The sequence below is a fragment of the Canis aureus genome, chromosome 32 (genome assembly GCF_053574225.1).
Source record: "Canis aureus isolate CA01 chromosome 32, VMU_Caureus_v.1.0, whole genome shotgun sequence".
In the NCBI taxonomy this organism is placed as follows: domain Eukaryota; kingdom Metazoa; phylum Chordata; class Mammalia; order Carnivora; family Canidae; genus Canis; species Canis aureus.
The window spans coordinates 42,882,391-42,909,078 of record NC_135642.1 but is presented as its reverse complement, the minus strand read 5'-3'; the positions used below and the strand labels follow the sequence as shown (position 1 = coordinate 42,909,078).

The 26,688-nt window shown below is 51.0% G+C and overlaps 2 protein-coding genes across 15 annotated transcripts in view; both read right to left on the bottom strand.

Annotated features, from left to right (window-relative positions):
• Positions 1 to 18,384, bottom strand: part of PPCDC (phosphopantothenoylcysteine decarboxylase) — a 43,079-nt gene extending 24,695 nt beyond the window's left edge. The window contains exons 1-5 of one of the 13 annotated variants that reach the window (XR_013370581.1): positions 17,965 to 18,123; positions 17,863 to 17,910; positions 15,915 to 16,003; positions 13,279 to 13,423; positions 11,895 to 12,103 (exon numbers count right to left, since the gene is read on the bottom strand). Coding sequence is in view for 3 of the 13 variants with exons in the window: in XM_077881945.1 (XP_077738071.1) it covers positions 11,895 to 12,029 (135 nt within the window). In the remaining 10 variants the exon portion in view is untranslated. Of the gene's footprint in view, positions 1 to 1,876; positions 1,941 to 2,560; positions 2,628 to 3,856; positions 4,046 to 10,158; positions 11,233 to 11,894; positions 12,104 to 13,278; positions 13,424 to 15,914; positions 16,004 to 17,862; positions 17,911 to 17,943; positions 18,126 to 18,209 lie in introns of those variants that run through there. The other 12 variants (XR_013370579.1, XR_013370580.1, XR_013370583.1 and 9 more) reach the window with 12 other exon arrangements.
• Positions 18,385 to 19,926: 1,542 nt separating this feature from the next.
• The window catches only part of SCAMP5 (secretory carrier membrane protein 5), a 39,737-nt gene continuing 32,975 nt past the window's right edge, over positions 19,927 to 26,688 (bottom strand). For both annotated transcript variants that reach the window (XM_077881941.1, XM_077881939.1), the window contains exons 4-7: positions 24,654 to 24,810; positions 23,406 to 23,507; positions 22,851 to 22,968; positions 19,927 to 22,585 (exon numbers count right to left, since the gene is read on the bottom strand). In XM_077881941.1, the coding sequence (XP_077738067.1) occupies positions 22,391 to 22,585; positions 22,851 to 22,968; positions 23,406 to 23,507; positions 24,654 to 24,810 (572 nt within the window). In that variant the 3' untranslated portion in view covers positions 19,927 to 22,390. The remainder of the gene's footprint in view (positions 22,586 to 22,850; positions 22,969 to 23,405; positions 23,508 to 24,653; positions 24,811 to 26,688) is intronic.

The following is a 26,688-nucleotide window of genomic DNA, read 5'->3' as shown; positions in this document are numbered from 1 at the left end:
TGAGCTAAAATACCTGATCAGAACTCAGGCTCTCATACTGGATCTTTATAATCCACCGATCACATCAAAATGTGTCTGGAAAGGCACATTTAAAACATGAGGATACACTGGGGCACCTGGCTGGCTCAGACAATGAAGCGTGCGACTCTCAATCTTGGGGTTGTGAGTTCGAGCCCTACGCTGGGTGTAGAGATTACTTAAAATATTAAGAAATAAAAAGGTGGGGTGCCTGAGTCAATTAAGCATCTGCCTTCTGTTCCAGTCATGATCTTGGGTCCTGGGATTGAGCCCTCCAGCCAGTTCCCCTGCTCAGCAGGGTCTGCTCCTCCCTCTCCCTTTACCCCTCCCCACCCCCACTCCTGCTCTCTCAAATAAATAAATAAATCTTTTTTAAAAAGGTAAAAAAGGATATATAAATGTTAAGCAAAAGAATAAACTTTCAGTTTAATAAGGTAGATTCAACTCTGCTTCCTCCCAAAATCTCACTAAAATAAAAGGGATTTTTTTTTTTTAAGATTTTATTTATTTATTCACGTCAGACACACACACACACACACAGAGAGAGAGAGAGAGAGAGAGAGAGGCAGAGACACAGGCAGAGGGAGAAGCAGGCTCTATGCAGGGAGCCCAACGTGGGACTCGATCCCAGGACCCTGGAATCACACCCTGGGCTGAAGGCTACGCTAAACCACTGGGCCACCAGGGCTCCTCAAGGGATTTTTTTTTTTTTAACGATATGAACCAAGAACAAAGAGAAGACGACCAAAAAACAAAATTAAATTAAAACAAAGACCAGAAACCAGCAGGTAAGACATGTCCACACATTTCTGGAAGATGGAAGTGAAAGGAAGCATTAGCAGATCAGTTAAGATGAGACACTAAAGTTTCTTTCTTTTTCTTTTTTTTTTTGATGCTAAAGTTTCTTATGAATATTCAGGGAACAAAAAAGAACCCTTGGACACTAAAATTACAAACAGTGGGCAGCCCTGGTGGCTCAACAGTTCAGCTCCGCCTTCGGCCCAGGGCGTGATCCCAGAGACCCGGGATCCAGTCCCATGTCAGGCTCCCTGCTGGAGCCCACTTCTCCCTCTGCCTGTGTCTCTGCCTCTCTCTCTGTCTCTCATGAATAAATAAATAAAATCTTTAAAAATAAATAAATAAAATAAAATAAAATTACAAACAGTGAAATAAAAAACTCAGCATAAGTGTAGAAGAAATCTTCCAGAAAATAGAACAGAAAGATAAAGAAAAGACAGATGTTAGAAAAATAGATGAGAGCTGAGTGAAGTAAGTCAATCGGAGAAGGACAAACATTATATGTTCTCATTCATTTGGGGAATATAAATAATAGTGAAAGGGAATATAAGGGAAGGGAGAAGAAATGTGTGGGAAATATCAGAAAGGGAGACAGAACGTAAAGACTGCTAACTCTGGGAAACGAACTAGGGGTGGTAGAAGGGGAGGAGGGCGGGGGGTGGGAGTGAATGGGTGACGGGCACTGGGGGTTATTCTGTATGTTGGTAAATTGAGCACCAATAAAAAAAAAATAGCAACAACTTTCAAAGACAAACCTTAAAAAAAAATAAAATAAATAAAGTCAATAAAAACAAAAAGAGAAAGAAGCCAACCATTAAATATTTGTTTTACCTGAAAAAAAAAAAAAAAAAAGATGAGAAAAATCAGAAGATCAATTTAAGAGGTCCAAAATCTGCCTGAGGTGCAAAAAGAAGACAGAAAAATGAAGGTGAGAAAAATCACAAAAGGAATGGAATGGAATCTCCCAAAGCTGAAGAACTCAAGAGACAGGAGGCATCTCTTCTGCTTGCCTGGTGTCGTTCAGTCACTCAGGGGACCCAGAGCATCACGTCCCTGGTACCTGCTGAGTGTCTGTCTGTGGAGCCAGAGCCCACACCAGCTCTTCCGGAAGCCACATCCTCCTGCTGAGATATATGGGGTTTGCAATCAGCAAAGTCAAAAGAGTTCTTCTCTCCATGTTGCTGCTAAGCCACAAACCCCAGCCTGTACCTGCACAGCTACTTTCCTGGTCCTAAATGCAGCAAGTCACATTTCCCTGGTAAATTCCACTTTCCAGAGGGGGCCCACAGAGAGCCCCTAAGATCTCAGTCCTGTTCAGCCAGCACCACCATCCACAGCCCCCCACCCCCACCCTGAGACATGAATCCAAACCACAGACAGAACAAGGTTCAGAGTGGAGCTCTTCTCTGAGGTCCACAGGGTGGGGGTAGGAGTTGGGAAGGAATCAAGAACAAACCCTTTAAAGTGGGATCTTCCATTGCTTATAAACCCACAGACATCACCATCAGGTGGTCCAGGGGGATGTCCCAAGACTCTACTGAAGGCCTCACCTCAATCCAGAGTATTCTGATGTCCAAATAAATAAACTGAAGTTGTTAGGCCTTGTTCCCAATGAGCCATATCAAGCCCCAGTGACAACCACCTGCTGAGAGCTTTCCTAAGTGTTCCCAAATCTCCTCTATGGTAATCTGAGGAGCCCACCTCCTTTACCTTTTATTTTTTTATTTATATATTTTTTCTTTACCTTTTATCAAAAAGTCATGACATTAGTCATCTCCAGCTCCCAAGTCCTCTGCTGTTTCCCACACATCCTGTAGGCCCACCACCAGACAGAAATTGGCCCAGGTGATGAATCACCCAACCTGGGTTCAAGTTCCTCCTATCAACATTTGTCCTGCTCTTTCAAGCCCAAAAGATGGAAACAAAATGGGACACAAGAGTCTCTCTTGTTTCCTTCTGTTCCCTCCTAACATTATACCACTGGCCTCCAAGACCAGGTCTGGTTTCTTTTCCCAAATATACAGAACAGCCCTGTTGGTCATGCTGAGTTTCAGTGCAAGCTTCGGCTCACTCTGGTGGGCTCTGGGCCACGCTCCTAACTCCATATTTGGTTATATGTCCTTGTTTCCATTTAACAGTTTCCCATCTCCTTCAACAGAGACCTTCCCAGGTAGACATTGGCTTCTGGTCACTGCCTTCTTTTCCTCCTGGGGGCCATTGTCATTCATCTCTAAGAGCTTCCCAACCACCATGAATAATTTGCAACTTAAGAATATCCCAGTTCAGGGGCCCCTGGGTGGCTCAGTCAGTTAAGTATCTGCCTTCAACTCAGGTCATGATCCCAGGGTCCTGGGATTGAACCCCGCATCATGGTCCTCGCTTGGTGGGGAGCCTACTTCTCCCTCTCCCTCTGCTTGTGTGCTGTCAAATAAATAAATAAATAAAATCTTAAAAAGGAGTGGGAGTAGTGCCTGAATGGCTCAGTCAGTTGAGCATCTGCCTTCAGGTCAAGTCATGATCCTGGAGTTCCAGGATCCGTCTGCATTGGGCTCCGTGAGGAGTCTGCTTCTCTCTCTGCTCCTCACCCCATTCATGCTCTTGCTTTCTTTCGCTTCCCTCAAATAAATAACTAAAATCTTAAAAAAGAAAAAAAAGAAAAAAATCCCAGTTCATCTTCTATTCTGCAATCTGGAAGGCTGCTTCCTGAAAATCTAATTCCCCTATTTTCCCTAACTACCAAACTGCCTGTCAGTTCGCAAAAGTAAAGATTGTGCCAAGGGCTAAGAAACATTCCCAGTTTGGTAATGGCCCTGTTCTGGGGCTCCATCCTCCGTCTCAGCTCTGCCACGTCCCCCCTCACGGCATGAGGCTCCTCTGGTTCCTAGGGAGTTCTAACCAGGGGTCCAGGTGAGCCTCCCACTCTGGGCCCCTGCTTGAACTCTTCCCTCTGAGCTCTTCCCCAGGCTGAGTCCATCCTTTTCTGACTACCCTCCCAGGTTACAGTCGTTGTTAGGGAGCTTCCTGGGGTCAGTATCTTTACCTCAAGAGTAATCTGAAGCGTATGCGATGAGCCAATCCTTCCCAGTGCCCATCCCGACTCCACTGAAGCAGCTACCTTTCCTTGGCAGTGACCTGGCCCACATGTCCGGCAGGCCCAAGCCCGTTTTTCTGGTTTCAGAGGGATGTCACTTGATCTGATTCATCAGCCCTATGGGCTTTGTTCTTTCATTTTCATTTACTCTGTCAAATGTCCTGGGAGCCAAGGGCTAAGGCCTGGGTTTTCACACACTTCAAAAAAAGGAAGGGGGGCGGGGTGGGAAACATGTTTTGTTAACTTCTGAGACACTAAATAACTCAGACTATTCACTCATTCACCCTAACGTTTCCCCTAGCAAATGCCAAGGAGCCCTGGCAGGGCAGGAAGCTCCTAAGGGCAGGAACCCTCCTCGGCTTTCTCTGATACCCCTCGTGGGTCCTGGCAGAAGCAGGGCTGTGATTAAAACAATCTCCCACACACTGGAGAGTTCCTGAAAGGAAGCGCTGTGTTTGGTCCCCTGGTGAGACCTCTGCCAACAGTTTTTATATCTAATATTTAAAACCTGAACTTCTTTGGGTGATGTGACCAAGGCTTCGCGACCTTATATAAGCTGTCTACAGTTTGCCTGGCATTTATAGAGGTTCCTTCCTGAAACCAGCTGGCAAATCTAGTTTTCTTTTCTCTGTTGAAGGTCCATTAGCAATCCCATCAGGGGTTCCTGGAGAGTCAGGGAGGGGGTAATGGAAACCTCCACTTTTACTTCTAGGCCTAGTCTGGCCTGGGCTGCCTCTGGGGCCGACTACCAGAGGGACCTGGGGAGAAGCACTTTCACAGCCAGAGGATAAGACAAAGCCCATGGCCTGAATTTCCCCCACCAACCCTATCTCTGGCCTCTACCTACCATAACCAGGAGCCAGTAGCACCCGCTCCCCAAGTTAGGACGATGAAAAAGGTCCCTGAACAAAGTCCAATGTCCCCTGGGAGGCAAAACTGCCCCCAGTTGAGAACCACTGCTCTACAGGATTATCCAACAGAACTCTGCAGAGATAGAAACAGGTCACACCTGTGCCGTTCAGCACGGCAGCCAGTAACCACATGTGGCTTCTGAACACCCGAGGTGTGGCTAGTGTAACTAAGGAAATGAAATTTTGGTTTTAATAATTTAAATTTGGATATGGCTAGTGGCTACTGTATTAGATAGCACAGCCCTGGCATGCTGTGCCAAGTGAAGGAGAGACCCAGCTGGAACCCCCAACTGAGTGGCCCAAAAAGAGCGGGTGTTTCTAGTAAGGCAGGTGATGATAGCTTCACAGGATGCTGGTGAGGATTCTAAAGAGGAAGTGCCCGCCATGACTTAACCCGCCACAAGGCAAGGAACCAGAGCTTTGGTGGCTTGGGCCTCGGGGGCTGGCACACACAGCAGAGGACCCTGACACTGAGGTGACCAGTGTTGGCCCTGGCAGTGCCCAGAGCCTGAAGACCAGCCAGGAAGCTGACACGAACCTGAGCGTGGGGGTGGTGGATATACTCTAGGAAAAAGGACTCGTGGTGCCCAGGGCAGTCAGTACACAGGGTGGGGAGCTGTGGAGGAGTTGGCCTTAATGAATCCCTGAGGGGGTTCCGGTTGGCTGAGTGGGTGTCCCAACTCATCATATGCCAGCTCATAATGTCTTTTTTTTTTTTTTTTTAAGATTTTATTTATTTGAGAAAGAGAGAGAGAGAGGGAGAGAAGGACAGAGGGGTAAGCAGAATCCCTGCTGAGCAGGAAGCCCAATGTGGGGGCTCAATCCCAGGGCCCCAAGATCGTAAACTGAGCCAAAGGCAGAGGCTTAACCGACTGAACCACCCAGGTGATGATGTCTTAACTTGTCAAACATTTACTGAGCTTATGTATACATGGGGGCCACAGCTGGTAAGGTATGCGCTCTGCCCTCGGCAAGGACGCAGCCTGACAAGGGGGTGCGGTATATAGGACCTTGACCAAGAAGCAAGGCAGACCAGGTAAGAGCCTACAATTTCCTGGGAATTCTCATCCTCACGGCCATGGTCAGCTTGAGCAAGAATGCCCATGCTCCAGATCCACGTTCAAGTTCACTTGCTGACCGGAGTCGAGAAGGCTGGCCCCAAGCACCAGTTTTTCCAGCTCACTGCCCCAAGGGGGGGGTGGGGGGTGGGCCTAGGGCAAATCCCTCTTCCTCTCTGGCCCGGTTTCCTCTTCTGAGCCATGAGCCATTTAACCCACTAGGCCTTCAGGGGCCGTCTAGCGTCCAGCTCACTATGCCGTCCCAGCCCTCTTGCCCTTTCCCACCAGGCTCCGTGGGGAGAGCCATTCTCCACTGGCCTCCCAGTGGGCCTCCGGGGGAAGCTGGTGCTCTGGTCTCATCAGCCCTTCCTGCCATTCAAGCAGGACCACGCTTCCAATCCCTCTGTGCCCTTCCTCAGCTAGAGAAAATTCTCAAGGGTGCGACTCAAAAGGCAAACTGCAGAGCTCCCTCCCTGGAGGAGCCGGCCAGGCATGGAAGGGGCCAGCCGAACCAGCAGACACCTCAACAAATGCCTCAGAGCAGTACTATTGAACAGACCAGCTTCCACAACAGGACCACAGAGGAGGCAGGTAGCCTCTGTCCAGAAAAAAAGGAAAACCTCAAACCAGGCCTTGTGTCTCCTGCTTCCTTTTCTCAGCGAACATTGAAAAAAATAAATACATAAAGTTACAAAGAATGTTCCATAATATTCCCACCAAGAGTCCCAATGACTTTAAAAATACATACAGAGGTTAAAAAATTAAGACTGAACAGAATGATACAAGATACGAGTCTTCCTTCCTGCCCCCATTTCTACACAAAGGTGACTACCTCCAGAGGAAAATTTGCAGGCAGGAACTCAGATATGTGAACATATAAAAGGAACCAAACAATATGCTAGCGGTCAGCAAATTTTTTCTCTGAAGGGCCAGATGCTATTTTCAGTTTCGTCACAACTACTCAACTCTGTAATAGCAAGACTGCACTTGTGGGCAATACTTAGATGAATGTATGGCTGTGTTCCAACAAAACATTATGGACACTGAAATTTGAATTTCATGTAATTTTATGTGTCTCAAAATACTCTTGTTTTCGATTTTTTTAACCACTTAAAAATGCAAAAATCATTCTTAGCTCACAGACAAAAACAGGTGACGAGACCAGACTTGGCCTGTGGGCCCCGGTGTCAACCCCCATACCATGCGCACTTCATTTCCATCCTGAGGACGGTGCCACGCGGACACCGAGATGCAGCCATCCTCTGAACCGTGGCCCGTAATCCGTTATGAGGCTGGACCAAAAGTGCACCAGAGCTCTCTCTCCATCCCTGGACAGTCTGTTGTCAGTTTTGGTTTTTGTCTTGCTTTGAAATGATAAATAATGCTATAATGAACATCGTGTACATACAGTGAATCTCTGTACCCTACAGGATTCAATCCTACATGTGAATCAAGGGCACGAATGCACGGTCTTTCCAGATATTGCCAGCTGGTCCTCCACAGAGGCAGAATTCACTTCATGCTACATATGAGTGGGACCTTTTTTCCTAGAAACATGACCTTCTCTATGCCCAAGGCCCATCAGCTCCCCAAATGGGAGACTTTCTCCACCTTAAGAAATCCCCTGCTGTCTGCAGCCTGTTGACGCCGCCCTGGCAAAAGCTAGAGGTGTCGTCTTCTCCTCCAAGAGACAGGGTGCTGAGGCGGAACTACCGCCCGATCACATGACAATTGTGGAGCTGTGAGACACCCCGAAGCCCCTGCATTCCAGGACCTTCTCCCAGGCTCCTTCAGGTCCTATTCCTTTCTGCCCTCACATCTAGACTCTTCAAGCACTAGTGCCAGAAGAGGCTTTGGAGATGGATCGCTTAATACATGCCCACCACCCCCACTCCATTACAGGGCTAAGAAAACTGAGGCCACAAAGGAGACCTGAGCTGCCCAGAGTCCCAGCATGAGAAGTCCTCTATGCTCGGCTGCCTCGCTTGAGGTACAGCTGGCCCCCACTATCCAATTCCCCCCACCACAAAGAGTCTCCCAGGATTCTTTACAGTGGCCACTCTCCTCGACTGCTGGTGTGTGAGTCATGAGGCCAAACCCAGCTCCTCTCCAGCACCCCTCCACCATCTCCCTGGTCTGGATCTAGCCAGTGGCTCTCCTGGGATACGTGGACACACTGGTGAGTCAGGAATATAGGTATAGCTTGGGATATTACAAGTTTGGTTCCAGACCACTGCAACGAAGCAAATATCACAATAAAACCAGTCAAATGATTTTTTTTTTGTTTCCCAGTACACATAAAAGTCATGTTTACATCATACTGTGATCTCCTACATGTGCAATAGCATTATGTCTAGAAAAGCAACATACATACCTGTAGGAGTGTGGACAACAGTGACTCTATATTGGACTCTCCATCTTGTTCATGCCTGTGCAATGACCTCCCTCCAGGAGTGAGGTGGTTAATGTATGCCCTGACCAGAATGCAGGAAGCTTTGCTCTGATCTTCCCTAAAGTGATGCACAGAGGGCATCACTTTAGATAACCAGTAGAGATCCTCTGCTGCACAGATGGCACCACATTAGAAAACTACTCTTTGACCCCACCATGCCCCTCACTCTATAAAAGCTATAGGTGAAGGTCTGGACTTGGCAGAGAACAGCTGTGTAGCGCCCAGATCGTCATCCACCCAACCTGCCTGCCCTCCCACTCATCAGTTACCCTGAATAAATCTCTGTAAAGCTATGGAGTGGCTCAGTTTTCAGTCTCAAAGTGCCTTCTCCGTCTGGAGGACACTTTACTCTCCCTCCTCCACTTCTAACAACACCTTAATTAAAAGTAGTTTATTGCAAGGTGCCTGGGTGGTGCAGTCAGTTGAACATCCAACTCTTGGTTGTGATCTCAGGGTCATGATTTCAGGGTCGTGAGACTCACTCTCCCTCAGCCCCTGCCCACCCCCCCAAAAGAAATAAAATAAATAAATAAAAGTAGTTTATTACTGAACCTTCAGCAAGCTGTAATCATTGACCACAGGTTACCAAAACAGACATGATAATCAAAAAGTCTGAAATATTATGAGAATTACCAAAAGGTAACAAAAAGTGAGCAAATGCTGTTGGAAAAATGGCAGCAACAGACCTGCTCAATGCAGGGTTGGTACAAATCTTCAGTTTGTAAGAAAACTCAGTATCTGTGAAGCACAATAAAATGAGGCACACCTGCAGTTATGAGCCAGATCTGCAGAATCACCCAGCTCCCCGCAGCCCGCACTTCAGCTACTTGTTTGCTGGCCAAAATTTAGAGCTGCCTAGGGAGTTCAGGAAAGCCCTGAGCATATAAATTCATAATGTAGGCAAAGAGCTGAGAAGGACCTTCCATGGGACAAAGACCGCTCCTGGGGTGACCCAGAAAGAGGGCAATGGGGGGGATCAGTACCATCAGGGAGCATGGGGAGGCCACAGCAGCAGGCCAAGCAAGGACCCCCCTTTGGTTGCCAACACCTCACAAGGCCCCCACCAAGCAAATCCAGGCTTCTTGGAGAGCTGTTGTACCTGTAGGATGAGCTGGCAGGTGTGGTGTGGGCGGCGGGCCCCTCCACATGAGCAGATGGGCTCTGGCTCCTACAGCTCCTCCCCCATGGGCTGTCTCACCAACCCCAGCAACCCCACCACGTGGCTGGCCCAAAGGACACGGCAGGATGGGTGAAGGACAGGAAACAAACACCACCAGGCGCGTCTGTGTGCCAGGAGCTGTGCTCCAGGAGGCTAAGTCAGGGAGCCCGCCCTCCAAGGCCAGTGACCTTCTGGCTGCCAGCCTTTCAGCTTGACGCCGGCCAGGGAGGGAGAGCCCAGTTCCTGATCCAGGCGAGGCCTGTCCCCCTCAGAGGGCCAGGGCCTGCGGTGGGCTGGAGAGCCTCCCCGCTTCAGGCAACCCTTCCCTCAGCGCTGTAAGGCGGGCTGCAGGGCAGCAGGACGCGGGGGAGTTGCCATTTCCCCCAGCTCTAAGGCTGCCCATCTGTTTCCTGGGATAGGATGCCCTGCCCCCAGGCGCCCCCGCGCGCCCTCAGGCCGGAAACTCACTTGCTCCAGGGGTGTGGGAAAAGGGAACTGCCTGGCTGGCTCCCACCAGAGGGGCACAGGCTGTCACGGCTGCAACAATTCCTTGCAGCTCCCGGGGCCAGTTAACCAACTCCTACCAACAGTGCTGGGCCTTTCCGGGAGAGGGGACAGGCCACAGGTGGTACTGCCCACCAGCTCCAGTGCCCAGCAGCCACAAGACTCACCTCCTTTCCCCCATCTGGACTCGCTGCCATCCCTGGCTGCCTGCTTCACCGCTTGCCCAGCATGAGGGGGACAGTGAGGGGGTGACTTCCCAGGGGGAAGTTTGCGGAAAGTAAGGGTTATAAAAGAAAAAAAAAAAGTTCTCACCCCTGCCTGGAGTCCCCACACGGTCACCTGCAAGCGAGCACTGCCCCCTGCTGGACGCCCTGGCAACGTGCACCCGTGCCACCGCAGAAGGCGCAGTGCACCCCACAAGTTGTGCAGCAACGTGGGCAATGTCAAACGTGACCTGTGGTCCCTCATATCTCGGTCCAGATTCTCTCCCAGACCAAACTCTAGTCAGGCTCCTCTGCGCCACTTTTTTAACTAGGCCCATCCTCAGGCCTGGTCCTTAAGAGCAAGATTCCTGTTCAGTGGGTGTAGCCCCCACCCTCGCTATCCGTTCACCCTTGACATCACATCAGGCTCCTCATCCCTCAACAACCCCCAGGTGGTGACTGATCACCTTGGCCTATCCGCACCAAGAATCCTGGAAGGACAGTTGAGCCAGAACCCTCCTGACTTGTGGTATTTCCTCTTAGAAATTTTCCATCCACTGCCCTTCACTTGCTCCTTGACTAGAAACCCCTACTCTTCCCTGTTGTATTTGGAATCACCCCAGTTCTCCATCGAGGTCTCTTTTCCCTTATTGTGATAGTTTTTCTGAACAAAATATGTTTTTACCACTTTACTGGTTTTTAAGACACCAAATGAGGGGTTTGGGTTTGTTTTTAAGACACCAAATGAGGGGTTTGGGTTTGTTTTTGTTTTTGTTTTGGGGTATTTTATTTATATATTTTTAAGTAAATTCTATGCCCGGTGTGGGGCTCAAAGTCACAACCCGGAGATCAAGAATTGCATGCTCTACCCACTGTGCCAGCCAGGTGCCCCTCATCACTTGAGTTTTTAAAATGAAAGGAGCAAAGCCACATGGGCCGAGGCAGGCCAGGAAAGCTTTCTTGTAAAGTCTTTGTGCAGAACTTAGAGAAGCAGAGGAACAGGAGGGCAGTGACAGCCTGGCAGGGAACAGGCCAAAGCAAAGGCCATTAAGGTGGAATGCAGCCAGTGGGAGTTCAACAGACCTTAGAGACCAGACAAGGAAATGAGGTCAGTACCTCCTGGCTTTCACACCGCTTAAGGCCTTGAACTTTTCCCGAAGAAGAATCTGCCCCAGAACCCCAATATATAAAAACGTATATAACTATATCAAACTGATCAAAATGGAGGTGCCCCACAGGCATCTCTGAACACCTGAAGGAGCAGTTTGAAACCAGAGCTGCAGGCAAGGGGGTACCCGAGGTTGCAGCGCATCTGAACGGACAGGACAGTCAAGGTGTCTAACAAGGAGGGAGACTAGAGCCACAGTGTTCAAGGTGAAATGGGGGTGGGGCAGCAAGGGGACGCTCCTCCTCCCACACCAGCACCCCAGGGAACCAGGATCAGCACATGGGAACCCAAACCCTCCCTTCAGCGGTGTTTCTTTCCCAGTCTCCCCTCATTCTCTATCCACACCCTCTCACCTAGCTCCCGGTCATACTGGACTGCCTCCTGCATCGCCTGCACACCAGGCACACGGAGGGCCTCCACACGCACCACCATTAACAAAAAACCCCCGTGCAGTGCATAAAAACGGGCTGGCCCCTGGAGCGGCAGCTCTCCACGATCAGAGACCACCACGCTGTCTAATCAGCATACTCACACCAGGAATGTCCAATAGCCGAGACACCAGAAGAGGCAACTTCAGGGCTGCAACACTCCCAGTGACGCCCACGAGAACATGGAATGGTCTCTTCACCAAGGGGGCGGCGGCCGGACATGAGGTGCTGGGCTCCATGTGGGCTCTAAGAGCTTCAAATCCTCGGCGCCTGCCAGGACTGGCCTCCACGAGGCTCTGTCAGGACTTCAAATCTAAAAGCAGAACAAGGGGCACCCACTTCACTCATACGTTCTACCACAATGTATCGAGTACCCTGGGCACGACACTGGGGTTGCTGAGGGGATAGCAGTCCCCGCGGCTGGGGGCACACAATTTGATGAGGTCAAGTACCATGTAATACGGCCCAGGGGTGCGAGGAGGGTCGGTACCAGGGGCCGTGGCTGCCCAGGAGTAACTGAGGAATTCAGAGACCCCCAAAAATGGTCATCAGGTTGAGTCCTGAAGGATGAGTGCGTTTCCCAGAGCAAGAAAGAAATAACTATGCAGGAAGGAATAATCTCACAAAGGTGAGGAGGCCTAAGGAGGGTGGTGGGTTTGGGGAATAAGGAGCAGCTTAGTAGTGAGGTAGTGATGGGAGGTAGGGGGTGGCAGGAGGTAAAGCTGCAGTAGGTCAAGGGCAATGTCAAGGGCAGTGAGGGCCAGGGCGGGTTTTCATGTTAGAAAGATAGTGCTGGTGCCGAGTGTGGAGGGGGCCCTGGAGATGAAGATGGGAGGAGGCTGGGTTGACTGAAGGTAGTAGCAGGATGGGACGGGTTCAGGGACACCGGAGAGGTGGTGAACCCTAGGCAACAGGACTTCGGTGATCCAGGGAGTGGAGAGATTTGCCTCTGTCACTGTCCCTGTGGATCAAACTGGACACCACTCTACAAATCTAAGCCCAGGAAGAAACAAGCATAAAGGGGATGTTGACCATCCCCATGGGACCAGGGCTTGGTCTCTTCCTCTGGCCCGAAGATGTTGCTAGAAGGGAGTGTCTAAGATAATATTGCTGATGGACACACCCAAACCCGCAGTCTGCAAGCTGGGTCAGCAAAATGCACCCACTCCATCAGCAACTATCTGAGGGCCAATGACATCTAGCACTGGGCAAAGGAATTGTGGAAGACATGCCACTGTCTTCAGGGAATCTGTAGATGAGTCGAGAAGACAGAAGTCACAACTGAAATAATTTGAGATGGGCCCTTCTCTGAGATGCACCTTTCTGGTGATTAGTGATTCAATTTGTTCCTGTTTCCTTGCCTCTCCCTCTCCACTCCCCACCACCACCACCGTCACCAGCAAGTTCCCTGAATGTGTGACCAGGTCTAACTGCCAACATCCAGGCACCTGGTGGGTCCTGAACTGCTGGAGGAATAATCAACTGTACCTTCTAAAGCAGGGTGGGGCACAGGACACTGACACAGAAGCCTGGCTGGTGCATCAGGAACCCTGGGCCCTGTCCCCTGTCGTGCTCCTCGGCTGGTGTGTGACCTTGGCCCCAGGTACTTCCCTCCCTGGACCTGTCTCTTCATCTGAAAAATATAGAGGTAGGGCCAGGTGATCTCTGACGCTCCTTCCAGTAGAAACTTGAGTCAACGTGTGAAAGACAGCTGTGGGCGCTCTCTGTACAAGGGTCCTGGAAGATGCACTCAAAACAGGCAGCAGCAGGAGGGGAAACCAAGGCAAACTCCAAGGCGGAAGTATCTGTGAATCACTACCTCCGTGGCTGCACACCCATAGGGGCTTCCTCTTCTCTCCACAGGCCCCTAGGTTCCCGAGGACCGCTTTGTCCGGTATTTGCCTTCAGGATTCAGGCACACACCCACATGAGCTAAGGATCATATTTGGATTATCCTACTCCTACCTGGAAAGATCTCCCAGAAGCCCAGACCCAGGGATTAATCAGCAGGAGCTAAGCACAAGCCAGTTCCCGGTAGCAAGACTCCCCCGTTTGCCAGCTCTGCTTCAGTCTCTGCTCTACATCAGGGCCTCAGCCAGGGCCAGGCTTGCCCAGAACAGAAATGAGTCTACTCCAGGCCTCGGGGAGCCCTGTTCGCAACTGGAAAGGTCTAGAAAGCCAATCAGCCAGCTCCTTCCCAGGACTAATCAGCACGCTGATTAGCACCCTCAGGTGATGGAGGCATTCTTGACTCTCCAGGGACACCTACCTGCCAGATCTCAAACCCTGACCCTGTCCCACCCCAGCCAACTGGTGCCAGGTCAGGGAGATTCCTGCCGCACCACAGGCTGAACTTCATCTCTGCAGTCCCCGAACCGCCTCTACATCAAGCTGATATCATTTCTAAGGAAGAGGCTACTGAAAGTAATCACTTAAAATTAGGGCACAGGGCACCTGGGTGGCTCAGTTGGTTAAGCAGCCAACTCTTTTTTTTTTTTTTTTTAAGATTTCATTTATTGATTCATGAGAGACAGAGAGAGGCAGAAACACAGGCAGAGGGAGAAGCAGGCTTGCAGGGAGCCTGACGTGGGACTGGATCCCCAGACCTCGGGGGATCACGCTCTGAGCTGAAGGCAGATGCTCAATCACTGAGCCACCCAGGCATCCCTAAGCAGCCAACTCTTGATTTCAAATCAGATCATGATCTCAGAGTCCTGGGATCAAGCCCCAAGTCAGGCTCCATGCTCAGAAGGGAGTCTCCTTGAGGATTCTCTCTCTTCCTCTTGCTCACACTTGTTGTCTAAAATAAATAAATCTTAAAAACAAAGACAATACTTAGGGCATGAAGCCATGTAGCCATGTTAGGGATTTCAATTGCTTCCCCACAGTAGGTGGTATAGCCCAAGATTTACTACTTAGCCTGATGAGCAAGGTTTAAAAGGACCGAAGCCTACTTACCTTTAGAGAAAAGTGAGTGTGGGCTGGGTGTCAGGGGTGAGGGACAGATGTATTTGAGTAACAGAAAGTGGATAATTCAACCAATATTTGAAAGCAAAATCAGGGATCCCTGGGTGGCGCAGTGGTTTGGCGCCTGCCTTTGGCCCAGGGCGTGATCCTGGAGACCCGGGATCGAATCCCACATCGGGCTCCCGGTGCATGGAGCCTGCTTCTCCCTCTGCCTGTGTCTCTGCCTCTCTCTCTCTCTCTCTCTCTGTGACTATCATAAATAAATAAAAATTTAAAAAAAAAAAAAAAAAGCAAAATCAAACTGGTTCAACCTAAGAGTCTTGTGAAGTGTGATAGCTGGCAGCTCTTTGTTTACTCTCAAAAAAGATCAAATCCCAAACCACTAAGTCTGCTACTCTAGCCAGGTCCTGGTAGAACCACCTACTTGCACAGCCAAGGTAACTATGGATAGTGCCTGATTTTTCTGGGCTTTGCTGGACTCAGGAACTCCTGAGCAGCAGAAAGAGTTGGCAGGCAGAGAGGTTGTAAGAGCTGAAGGCTATGATTACTAAGCCTCCAGCTCCCGGCACCTCTCATGCAGGTAAGCCACAGCCAGAAAAATGGCAGGTTCTGTTAGAAAGACAGAACCAGACAATGGCACCTGGGTGGCTCAGTAGGTTAAGCATCCGACTCTTCGGTTTCGGCCCAGGTCACGATCTCAGGGTTGTGAGATAGAACCTACGTCCAGAATCATGCCAGGCTCCATGCTGTGAAGTCTGCTTAAGATTTTCCCTCTCTTGGGATCCCCAGGTGGCTCAGCGGCTCAGTGGTTTGGCACCTGCCTTCAGCCCAGGGCGTGATCCTGGAGTCCTGGGATCGAGTTCCGCATCGGGCTCCCTGCATGGAGCCTGCTTCTCCCTCTGCCTGTGTCTCTGCCTCTCTCTCTCTCTCTCTCTCTCTCTGTCTCTCATGAATAAATGAATAAAATCTTAAAAAAAAAAGACTTTCCGACTTTCCCTCTATGTCCCTCCCCTGCTTGAGCATGCACACATTCTCTCTCAAAAAAAAAAAAAAAAAAAAAAGGCAGATCCAGAGCTTGCTTGTGGCAAGCTTGTGCTTTGTAAGGCTCCTCTGATGAGCGTAATGAAGGCAGAGTTAAGTAAAGGTTTCAGGAATACCTGCCAGTCACAGTAGGGGCACATGTGGAGCCACAGAGAACCAGGTGGTACAAGCACTGCCCAACACAGCAACAGTGAGGGGCTGGGGCCTAGGACAAAGCAGAACCAAACATGAGCGGCTCGGGGATCCATTAAGTGCTTGTCATCTCTAGTCTGAGGTCAAAGCCCTTCATTTCTGGCTCTAGGCTTTTGCTCTGACCCCATCTCCAACCAGTCAACACACTATACTCCGCCCCACTATTAATGAACAGCTTCTAGCTCCCCAAAATGTCACCCTTGCCCCAAACCCAAAGACATTAAAAGGCCACAGGGCTGGGGCACCTGGGTGGCTCAGTGGTTGAGCGTCTGCCTTCAGCTCAGGTTGTGATCCCGGAGACCTGGGATTGAGTCCCGCATCAGGTTCTCCTGCAGGGAGCCCCGCTTCTCCCTCTGTGTCTCTGCCTCTCTCTGTGTCTCTTGTGAGTAAATAAATAAAATATTTAAAAAAAAAATTTTTTAAAGGCCACAGGACACTTTAAATTCCTGTCCCCGAGGTAAGACAAGGAACTCGAGAGAGAGCTCAAGGCCTCGGCATTCTGCTAAAACTGCTCTTCTCGGGCAGCCTGCGTGGCTCAGTGGTTTAGCACCGCCTTCAGCCCAGGGCCTGATCCTGGAGACTCGGGATTGAGTCCCGTGTCGGGCTCCCTGCACGGAGCCTGCTTCTCCCTCTGCCTGTGTCTCTGCCTCTCTCTCTCCGTGTGTCTCATGAATAAATAAATAAAATCTTTAAAAAAAATAAAACTGCTCTTCTCTCTCACTAGAGGCAGGCAAGCTGGACTCTGCAGCTTCTGAAATCCCATTCAGGCACTCCTCCTCAAGCCCACATGTTGGGGATATATACATATATTATACACTATATTATATATATTTTATACATTTGTATTCTATGCCTTGTATATCAATATATATGTATACTGTATATTAATTAAATATCAAATTCACACACACACATACACACACTGGCTATGAGCCACACACTGGCAAGAGAGGTGAGGAAAAACCCTATTCCCAAGACCTTCACTACTTCCCCAACTATAGGAATCTCTCCTGCTTATCAGCTGGCACAGGCCTCTAAATACATCTCAGGACACTAGGAAGTTTTTCTGTGGCAAAATTTTGAAACACCATTCAGCACTTTTACGCAGATCTAGGGGATAAAACTCCAACACACAAAGGCTTTTTCTATTTTGCCAATTTTTAAATTAAGGGGAAGTATAGGGCCACCCTTTAACCTAGTCTGAACAGCACTGAGCAATCACAGTGCAGCACAAAGCAGCAGTGGGACGCTCGGATACACACCACCCACACTCCGGACTTGGGCAGATACACACCCACTCGGGCACATACACACCCACTCGGGCAGATACACACTCACCTGGACTCAGGCAGATACACACCCACTCGGGCAGATACACACTCACCCGGACTTGGGCAGATACACACCCACTCGGGCACATACACACCCACTCGGGCACATACACACTCACCTGGACTCAGGCAGATACACACCCACCCACCTGGACTCAGGCAGATACACACCCACTTGGGCAGATACACACTCACCCGGACTCGGGCAGATACACACCCACTCGGGCACATACACACCCACTCGGGCACATACACACTCACCTGGACTCAGGCAGATACACACCCACCCACCTGGACTCAGGCAGATACACACCCACTTGGGCAGATACACACTCACCCGGACTCGGGCAGATACACACCCACTCGGGCACATACACACCCACTCGGGCACATACACACTCACCTGGACTCAGGCAGATACACACCCACCCACCTGGACTCAGGCAGATACACACCCACTTGGGCAGATACACACTCACCCGGACTCGGGCAGATACACACCCACTCGGGCACATACACACCCACTCGGGCAGATACTCACCTGGACTCGGGCAGATACACACCCACCCAGACTCGGGCAAATACACACCTACTCGGGCAGATACACACTCAACACACTCACCTGGACTCGGGAGATACACACCCACTCGGGCAGATACACACCCACCGGGACGCGGGCCGGAGGTCCCTAAGGCGCCGGCCGACCGCAAGCGCAGCGCCGAGGCGTCCCCAGCCCCTCACTCCGTCCACCCACACGGGCGACCCGAGCTTCACCGGCACAGACAGGAGACTGAGGTCACACACGCGAGCACACGCCCCCGCGGACCCACGGCCTCCACACACACACACGCACAGACACGCGCGCGGGCGGAAAGTGAGGTCACGCACACTCAGTCGCGGACCGACAGCGAGCGAGGCTCCCGGGGCTCCTACCGCGGGGCCGAGAGGACACAGCCCCCTAAGCCCCCAAGGTCCTCACCCGCGCCTGGGGCGGCTCGCGCAGCCCCAAATACCGCGATATCTCAGCCGCCCCGCCGCTGTGTTCCGCTCTAACGCGTAGCCACGCGAGAGCGGCCTGCTACCCACGTGAGGCGCAGCCTTCTGGGAGTTGTAGTCTACCTCTCTGCTTCCTGGTAGTTGTAGTCCACCTGGGAGTCCTGCCGCGAACGCCAGGTCCGAGCTGCTCCCCGTGGGGCTGGCGCCCTCTCCGGGGTCTGGCCTATCTGCCCTCCTCACCGCACACGTACGCACTGCTCATCACTGGGCACTTAATACTGAGCTTTGCCGAGCTTTCCTGTGTTTTAAATGCACAGGTGACAGAGCTAAATCAGAGGGCAGCCCGGGGGGCTCAGCGGTTTAGCGCCGCCTTCAGCCCAGGGCCTGATCCTCGAGACCTGGGATCAAGTCCCGCATCAGGCTCCCTGCATGGAGCCTGCCTCTCTCTCTCTCTTTCTCATTAATAATAAATAAATAAGGGCAGCCCTGGTGGCGCAGCGGTTTAGCGCCGCCTGCAACCCAGGGCGTGATCCTGGAGACCCTGGATCGAGTCCCATGTCAGGCTCCCTGCATGGAGCCTGCCTCTCCGTCTGCCTGTATCTCTGCCTCTCTCTCTCTATGTGTGTGTCTCTATGAATAAATAAATAAAATCCTTAAAATAAATAAATAAATAAATAAATAAATAAATAATAAATAAATAAATAAAATCTTAAAAAAAAAAAAAAAAAAAAAAGCTAAATCAGACCTGTCCCTGCTCTTGAGACAAGCAGGGGGACAGGAAATTAGATTAAGATCCTCCATGAAGCAGAGGGACCAAACAACTAGAGGCAGAGAAGCCCTCAGAGGAGTCACTCAAGCTGAATCCTGAAGGATGACCAGAAACTTAAAGTTCCAGCACAGCACTTTCGGGCAGCCTGGGGAGCTTAGCGGTGCAGCGCCTGCCATTTGGCCCAGGGCATGACCCTGGAGACCCAGGATCGGGTCCCACGTTGGGCTCCCTGCATGGAGCCTGCTTCTCCCTCTGCCTCTCTCTGTGTGTGTCTGTGTGTCTCATGAATAAATAAATAAAGTCTTAAAAAAAAAATTCCAGCACAGTGATCTAAATGGAGGGCACACGCTCCTCCAGAGCAGAGAGAGCATACGGGGTACCCTTCGCTGCTGTCTCTCTGCCATCTTCATTCTTCACCATCCAGAGACAACCCTCCCCCCCCTCCAAGCCCTGTGTTTGTTGAGGTTGCTCAGTCAGCTGCCAGTCTCCATCAGTGAGAGCTGAGGTGGGGTCCCTCTGTGTTCTACCCTTGCTACCCTTGCCCTTGCCTGCAGTGACTGTCTGGACCAAACCACCCCCCATCCATTAATCCAGCCTTCCACTTCCTCCTTTCCTCAGGCAACTCTGAACTCCTCCTCCGAATAGGACAGGCAAGGTGGCCTGTGTGGCCTTTTCAAGGCCTACCCAAGGTTGCCTCGGAGAATCACACAGAGGTGTGTGACTTCCGGCCTCTGGGAATGACAGGCCACAAACCCACTTGACCCACCCTACCGCCATGTCCCACACCCCCCAGTGAAGCTCCACACAGGCCCACATGAAGACACAAGATGCAGCAGGGCACACAGGGCCAAATGTTCCCCTTTATTATGGTTCACTTAGTTACCACAGACAGACATTAGCTCAGGCAGGTCAACTGCCAGTTGGACAATGGTCTGTGTCTCCCAGAAACAAGGAGGAGCAGTAGGCACCAGTAAAATGCAAAGCAGATCACTGGCTGGCCAGACCTGAGGATTCCCAGAACTGACCTGGGCCTTCCTCCACCACACCCCCAACCCAGACCATCCAGCAGAGATGAATTCATGCCCAGCCCCCATATCTCATACTAGTTCCCTCCCTAGGAAAGTGCATAGTTGCCTGGAGATGCAGCATCCCAGGGCCTGGACCAGCTAGGCCACCACACAGGTAGCAGGCCTTCCCAAGAACAGAGCCAAGGCATGGCCATATAGGTCTGGGCCAGGAAAGAAGAGAGGCAGGTGGGACAGGAAATTGACTGCAGGTGGCATCCAACAGGGATGAGATCTACCACAGGCCTCCTGGGGCTACCAGAGAGACTAAGAGAAAGGGAGCCAGAGGTCTAGGGCAGGGGAGAGGAAAGGCGAAGAAAACCTAGACCTTGGGTCTCTTCTTAGGTACTAGAGGCTGTGACACCTGCTTTCTGGAGAGAAAATGGTAGGGCAGAGAGCCAATCATATTCTGGCCCAAGCCTAAGGGACCATTAGGAAGATAACTTTTCAGAGGTCTTGGCTCCCCTTACAGGAAAATGAAGTGCCTGGAGCTCTAAGCTCAGGATGGCACCTGGAAGCCCAGATGTTGGGTTCCAAGCTGGAGCCAGCCCAGAGTGACCAAGCTGGGTTGGCTACATTTTGCAGGCCAAATAGCCCAGGCAGGAGATGGGAGGATGGAAAATAGGCAGCTGCTCCTTGGGTGAGAATCCACTCCCTCCAGAACTCAGAAAGAGCCAGGGACATTTTCACAATGCTTGGAACAGAACATCCCCACGGGCCTTAAATCACTATCCTGCAAGGGAAAGGGGGTCCTGACAGGGTGAGGAAGGGCCAAAAAACAAGTCTAATAGGCAGAAGGGAAAAAGCAATCTTGATTTGAAAACAAAAAATCAAACCAGAGGGCTTCTACTCCCACCCCATCCAACCTGAAATCCCATTCCAGCCATTGTGCTTGTGGACAGGACTGGACATGTGCTTCTTCCGGGGCCTGAGTTCAAATGCCCAGAACTGCTCCATGACCAAAAGCAAGCTGGGGTGGGAAGAGGCATGCTCTCCTCTCACTGGGCCCCGTCTGCCTTCTCCTTCGATCTTCCCAGCCTCTGAGCCTGCCACTCTACCAGACCCAAGCAGAACAGCTATTTGCTCCTAGGAATCCAATGGTCATTCAGAGATAGCTGGTACCTGCCCAGTGGGCTTGGGCCAGCCAGATCTCACACAGAGACCAATAATTATTTATATATCCTTGGCTCCAGTTGCACCTTTACACCTGAACATTACCTGGACACCACCCAGCTCTTCAGAGAAGGCAGTGGAATCTGCCCTCATGGATGGCAGATGCCACTTAGCATAGGATGGGGCTAGGCTAGCAGCTGAGGGTATGGGGAGGGACACAGGCAGAGAAGTTCAAGGGGGCTCTGGGAAGAGAAGGAGGGGAAGCAGGACAGAGAAGAGAGGAGCCTACTCCTGCAGGCCAAGCTCTGAGATGACCCTGCATTTCCACTTTCTGGGAGTCGGGTACCCAGGTAGGCTGTGCATCTCCAGCTGTGTGCCCTCCTACATGGCGCCTAAGGCTCAGCTCCTGTCTACTTCCTTGGTTTGGGAATGGGCTCAGTCTCAGGAGCAGATACAATTGGGACACTCAGCCTTGGGGAAGACAAAGATAAGCCACATGGGGAAGAGAGAGACCCTGGGCAAGAAAAGAAGCACAGGGAATCTGACACCAGGAAGAGAGGAGGGAGGAGAAAGAGAGAGGAGACCAGATCAGGAAGAGCAAAGAAGATCCCTAGCCTGTCTCCACCTTCCTATCGACCCCCCCACCCCAATGAGTGCTAAATACTGTTACTTCCCAGTGACATCAAAAGTGGAGACAGTTTCAGCTCATAACCCTGGGGAAGGAGCCAGGCTTTCTGCTCTGCCTCCCCCTGGTTCATGAGGGGTCCCTGGGCCAAGGTCAGAGGGGGCACCCTGGTGGAGGGTGGGGGCTGGTTTAGTTCTAAACATACATCTAGCACCGCAACAACAGAGACCTCCACTGCATACTATTTCACAAGGGGACATGGACACAGCTACCACCGCACGGGACAGCTCCACGTGCAGCCCACAGCTCTCGGGGCGCTGAGAGCAGAATCCGAAGGAGTGGGGGAAGGGGGAGTTATATATATATAACTCTGATTCTTTGTACAAAGGTGGGGAGGAGAAAAGGGAGGGAGGAACCCTGCTTGGTTACCACAACAGACAATGTGGCTTGAGTCCCCGGCCCACTGACCCCCAGCCCTGCCCTCCTGGTAGGCGTGGATGGCTCACATCTCATTGGAATATGTGTAGTTGGGGGTGGCGGAGTATTGAGTCTGCGGCTGATTCATGGCCCCCTGGGCCGCCCCCATGGCTGCGTTCTGGGCCGCCTGCTGCACGTGTGGGTTCTTCCAAGCCCCCGTGGTCCACTCCTCCTGAGCTTTGCTGAAACTCCCCCCACTGCCCCGGTAGAATTTATGAACCTGTAGGAGGAGGAGCACAAGGAAAGGTTAATCAAAGCGAAGGGGCAGCCTATCCAGGAAACACCTGGAAGCCAGAGATAAGTCCCTGTAAAAGCCAGTCCTCCCTCCCACACCTGCCCTGTGTACTAGGAGCAAAGTCCACCAAGCCATTCTAGACTGAGTCCCTTGGAAGACCTCTGGGTCCTCCTGTCACATGGAGGAGGGGTTGTTACAGATCGTAGCCCCTTCCCAAAGCCGCCCTCTCAACCTTGAGGTGACCACATACCATGCTGAGGGCGATGAAGGAAAACACAGCCACGACCGTGAACATGATGGTGGGAATGAGCATCACCACTGCTGAGCCAACATTTGTTCCGAAGAAGGAGATGGTGGCGATCCAGCCGCTGCAAGAAGAGGCCAGCTGTGGGGCTGCCAGCATGGTGAGAGATAACCGGGAGCCACCCCACCACAGCCAGGAGCCATCTCATTGTCACAGGGAGGGGCCACAACATCGGATGCAAAGAGATCATCCAAAGGGCCTGTGGCAATGGTTCAGAAAAATCCTTTCCCAGGACTCAGGAGATAAGCTCCTCAGACTAAAGCTTCCTGCCCTTGGGTTCTCCCATGATGCTTCCTGCTCTTGGGTTCACCCCTTGGTAACCTCAAAAACCACTGCGAGGTTCTCCTTCCCCTCTGCTGCTATGGCTGTGTCTACTACACTACCCTGAATCCTCTTGCAGGCCAAACAGCTAGCCCAAGATGTAAACAAAGGACACACCCAAGGTGCCACAGATGCCACCCATCCAGGCATGGGTCCATCCCAGACACCCCAATCTCTTACCAGACTCCCCAGCCTGGGATGCCCACGGCCTGGATGATGCTGATGACCAGCTGGGCCATGAAGGTAAAGAAGAATGCCATGAAGCTGAAGGAGCTGTCAGTCCTGCAGCAGAGGAGATGATTCTCATTAACTGGGTAGAGGGCCAGGGCTTCCCCTATCTTCAAGACCCCCCAGGCCTCTCAAGTTTAAATGATTATACAATGGACAGAAGACGCTTACAGGACTTAGTGGAGAGGCAAAAACGGGACCATGTTTACATGGATCTTCGCAAGCTTCTATGTGTTAGTCTTGTGTGTGCAACATTACATAGGGAGAGATCTCCCTACAAATGGACCAGTCAGATGCACAGTAAGTACATGGAGGGTTGGCCCTACTGGCATAGAAATAGATGGGTCAGTTACGGCAGGAATAAATGACTCCATTGTCAAGGGGATGGATAAGCTTACTGGTACCAAGATATGTAGCTCTGCTGGTACATGGATGGACGTTCCCATAAGCTCAGAGACAGAAAGTCCATTGGTATAAGAATGGAACCCTACTGGAACTAAACTAGCCTAACTGACATACGGATAGATGATCTGATTGGCAAAGACATTTGAGGCCCCGTTAGCGCTGAGATGGATTCTCCATTGGCACCAAGACAGATATCCTTGTTGGTATACGGATGAATAGTCCCATTAGCACCAAGATTGAAAATTCATTTTACACAAGGTAGACACCCATCGGCACCAAGACAGCCCCACTCATACATGGATGGGTGGTCCCTTTAGCACAGAGTTGGATGACATCATTAGCACATAAACCATGTCAGTAGTACATGGATGACTGATTCCATTCGCACATGGATAGATGGTCCGCTTGGTACCAAATCAGCTGGCCCCACAGGTACAAAAATAGGCAGCCCAACTGGGACAGGTGGCCCCATTGGCAAATCTGACATACAGCTGCCTGGGGAAGGCAAAACAAAAATAGACCTAATCTCCATGCTGTGTGCACCCAAAGAAGTGAAAAAGGAAGTGAGGAGTGAGGAAAGAAGGAACCAAGGCTCTGCCTCCTAGCTCTCTCACCCCAGCACTGCGTTCTCAGGAAGCCCACATCCTATCGGCCATCTGAGCTGAAGATGAACAAGTGAAAGTGAGTTTGGAACAGGGGGTAATAAAAAAAAAAGGGGAGAGAATATGTAAAGAAGAAAAGGGGAGGTAGGCAAAGAGACCAGGTTAGGAGCTGGGGTCGGCACCAACCACTTACTTGAAGGCCTTGTAAATGGGCCGAAACCAGCAGACGTAGGAGCAGGGTGTGAAGAGGATGAGCCAGAGAAAGGCGAGGCCAAAGTTGGTGGCTCCCCCGCCTCCGATCAGCCACGCGAGACAGCCCACCAGGTTCACGGCCAGCGTGACGCTGTTCACTGCAGACCCAGGAGTACATGCACACACAGAGACAAACACCAGGTGCACACACAGACACCCAGGCCCATGCACAGACACGTGAGCAACCAGACATGGACACACACACCCATAACTCAACAGACCCACAAGCAAACAAATGGAAGCAGCACAATGTACAGAGAGGTAGAGACACACAAACATACATGAGAACCACATTTACAGAGATTCGCGCCCACAACCACATCAGTGAATGCACACACACAGATACATGAGACACACATACATACACACACAGAAGGAGTAGAGACTGTAAGAAAGAAAGCTGGGAGCTTAGACCAATTCCCCTCCCATACCCACTCCTAGAGATCTGAGAAATCTGGAGAACAAAGAGTCTCCAGACCATGAACCCAGAGCCTCAGCCCGACAAGCCCCACTGAAGGGCCCCAAAGCCTCCAAGTGGTAGAAATGCTCTTCTCCTGGGCACCTGGTGGCTCAGGCAGTTAAGCATCTTCCTTCAGCTCAGGTCATGATCCCGGGGGTCCTGAGATCGAGTCTTGCATTGGGCTTCCTGCTAAGTGGAGAGTCTACTTCTCCCTCTACCCCTCCTCCCTGCTTGTGATCTCTCTCTCAAATAAATAAAATATTTTTTAAAAAGAAAACAAATGCTCTTCTCCTTCTTAAGAATGGCCTCAGCCCTTGGCCCTCCCAGGCTCACAGCAATCACCAAGCCCAAAGCATCGGAAACCCTTACATCTTCTCTTGCAAGGGGCACAAAAAGTGGAAAGTAAAGGGCCTTGTAGCAGCATCTCTTCAAGCCATTGTACCATCTGCCCTGTTCTTAAATGGGGCAGGCAGCATTGGCCGGGATTTCAGTCTTTATCTACTTCATTTCTGAGACAACTACCATGCCACTTCCTCCACGAAGCCTTCCTTCACTCCTGCAGCATTATTCATATCCCATCCCTCCGACCTCGTGCAGACTTGGGCTGTTCTGCATGGTTCCCCAAGTACAAATCCCCAGCCCATCAACCATACTAGAAACTCCCAAAGAGTAGAACTCAGGCTCCCACTCCTCTGTGCCCACCTACTCTAGATGAACTCAGAACCACAGGGTCACTGAATCACAGCCAGCAGAAACCGTAAAGACTCATGCTGGCATTAACATACACTCAGGGCTTCTGACATCAGGGTGCTTCCTTCCTCCCTTCCTCGAACATCAGATTGAGTCCCTTGAAGGCTCCAGAAAGACCCGCTGAATAAACCAAAGGCAGGGGGCCACAATCTTGGCCTCAAACAACCAGGGATCTGGTTCTTGGCTTCTGAATAGAGCCCTTAAGCATCTCAAGGGTCATAGGCATTTCCTTGGGAGCAAAGCATCTGGCAGATGCCTAGTGAGGACTTAGGAAGGTATTTATAGCCCTTAAATCCAGCTCCTGGATGAGATCTTCTCAGGGGCAGAGTTCTCAGAGCCTGGGGCCAGGTGGGGTGCTCCCCAAGACTGGCAGGACAACATGGTCATCTGTGCGGGTACACCCATCTTGGGGCCCCTCATAACAAGGGTGAGCATTTCTTCCTCTGCACTTCAGCTGCATTTCCTCCATCTCTGTTTATTGCTCCCCCCACCCCAATTTCCGAGAATGCTGGAACTCCCAGAACTGCTTTTACTTGCTCAATACATAGAACAGACATTAACCTGTTTTTATATTGGTTACACCTCTCCTCCCAGTCCTGTCTCCCTCTAGCTCACTGGTGCTCGTGTCTCTACTGGGATTATTCTACTTCTTTGGAACAGATCCATTAACATGGCCACTCAGCTTTTCACTACCTCCATTTCTCTCCCTGTCCAGATTTGATTCCATAATTCATTACATGTTTTCTAATGCTCTCCCCTGCCTCGT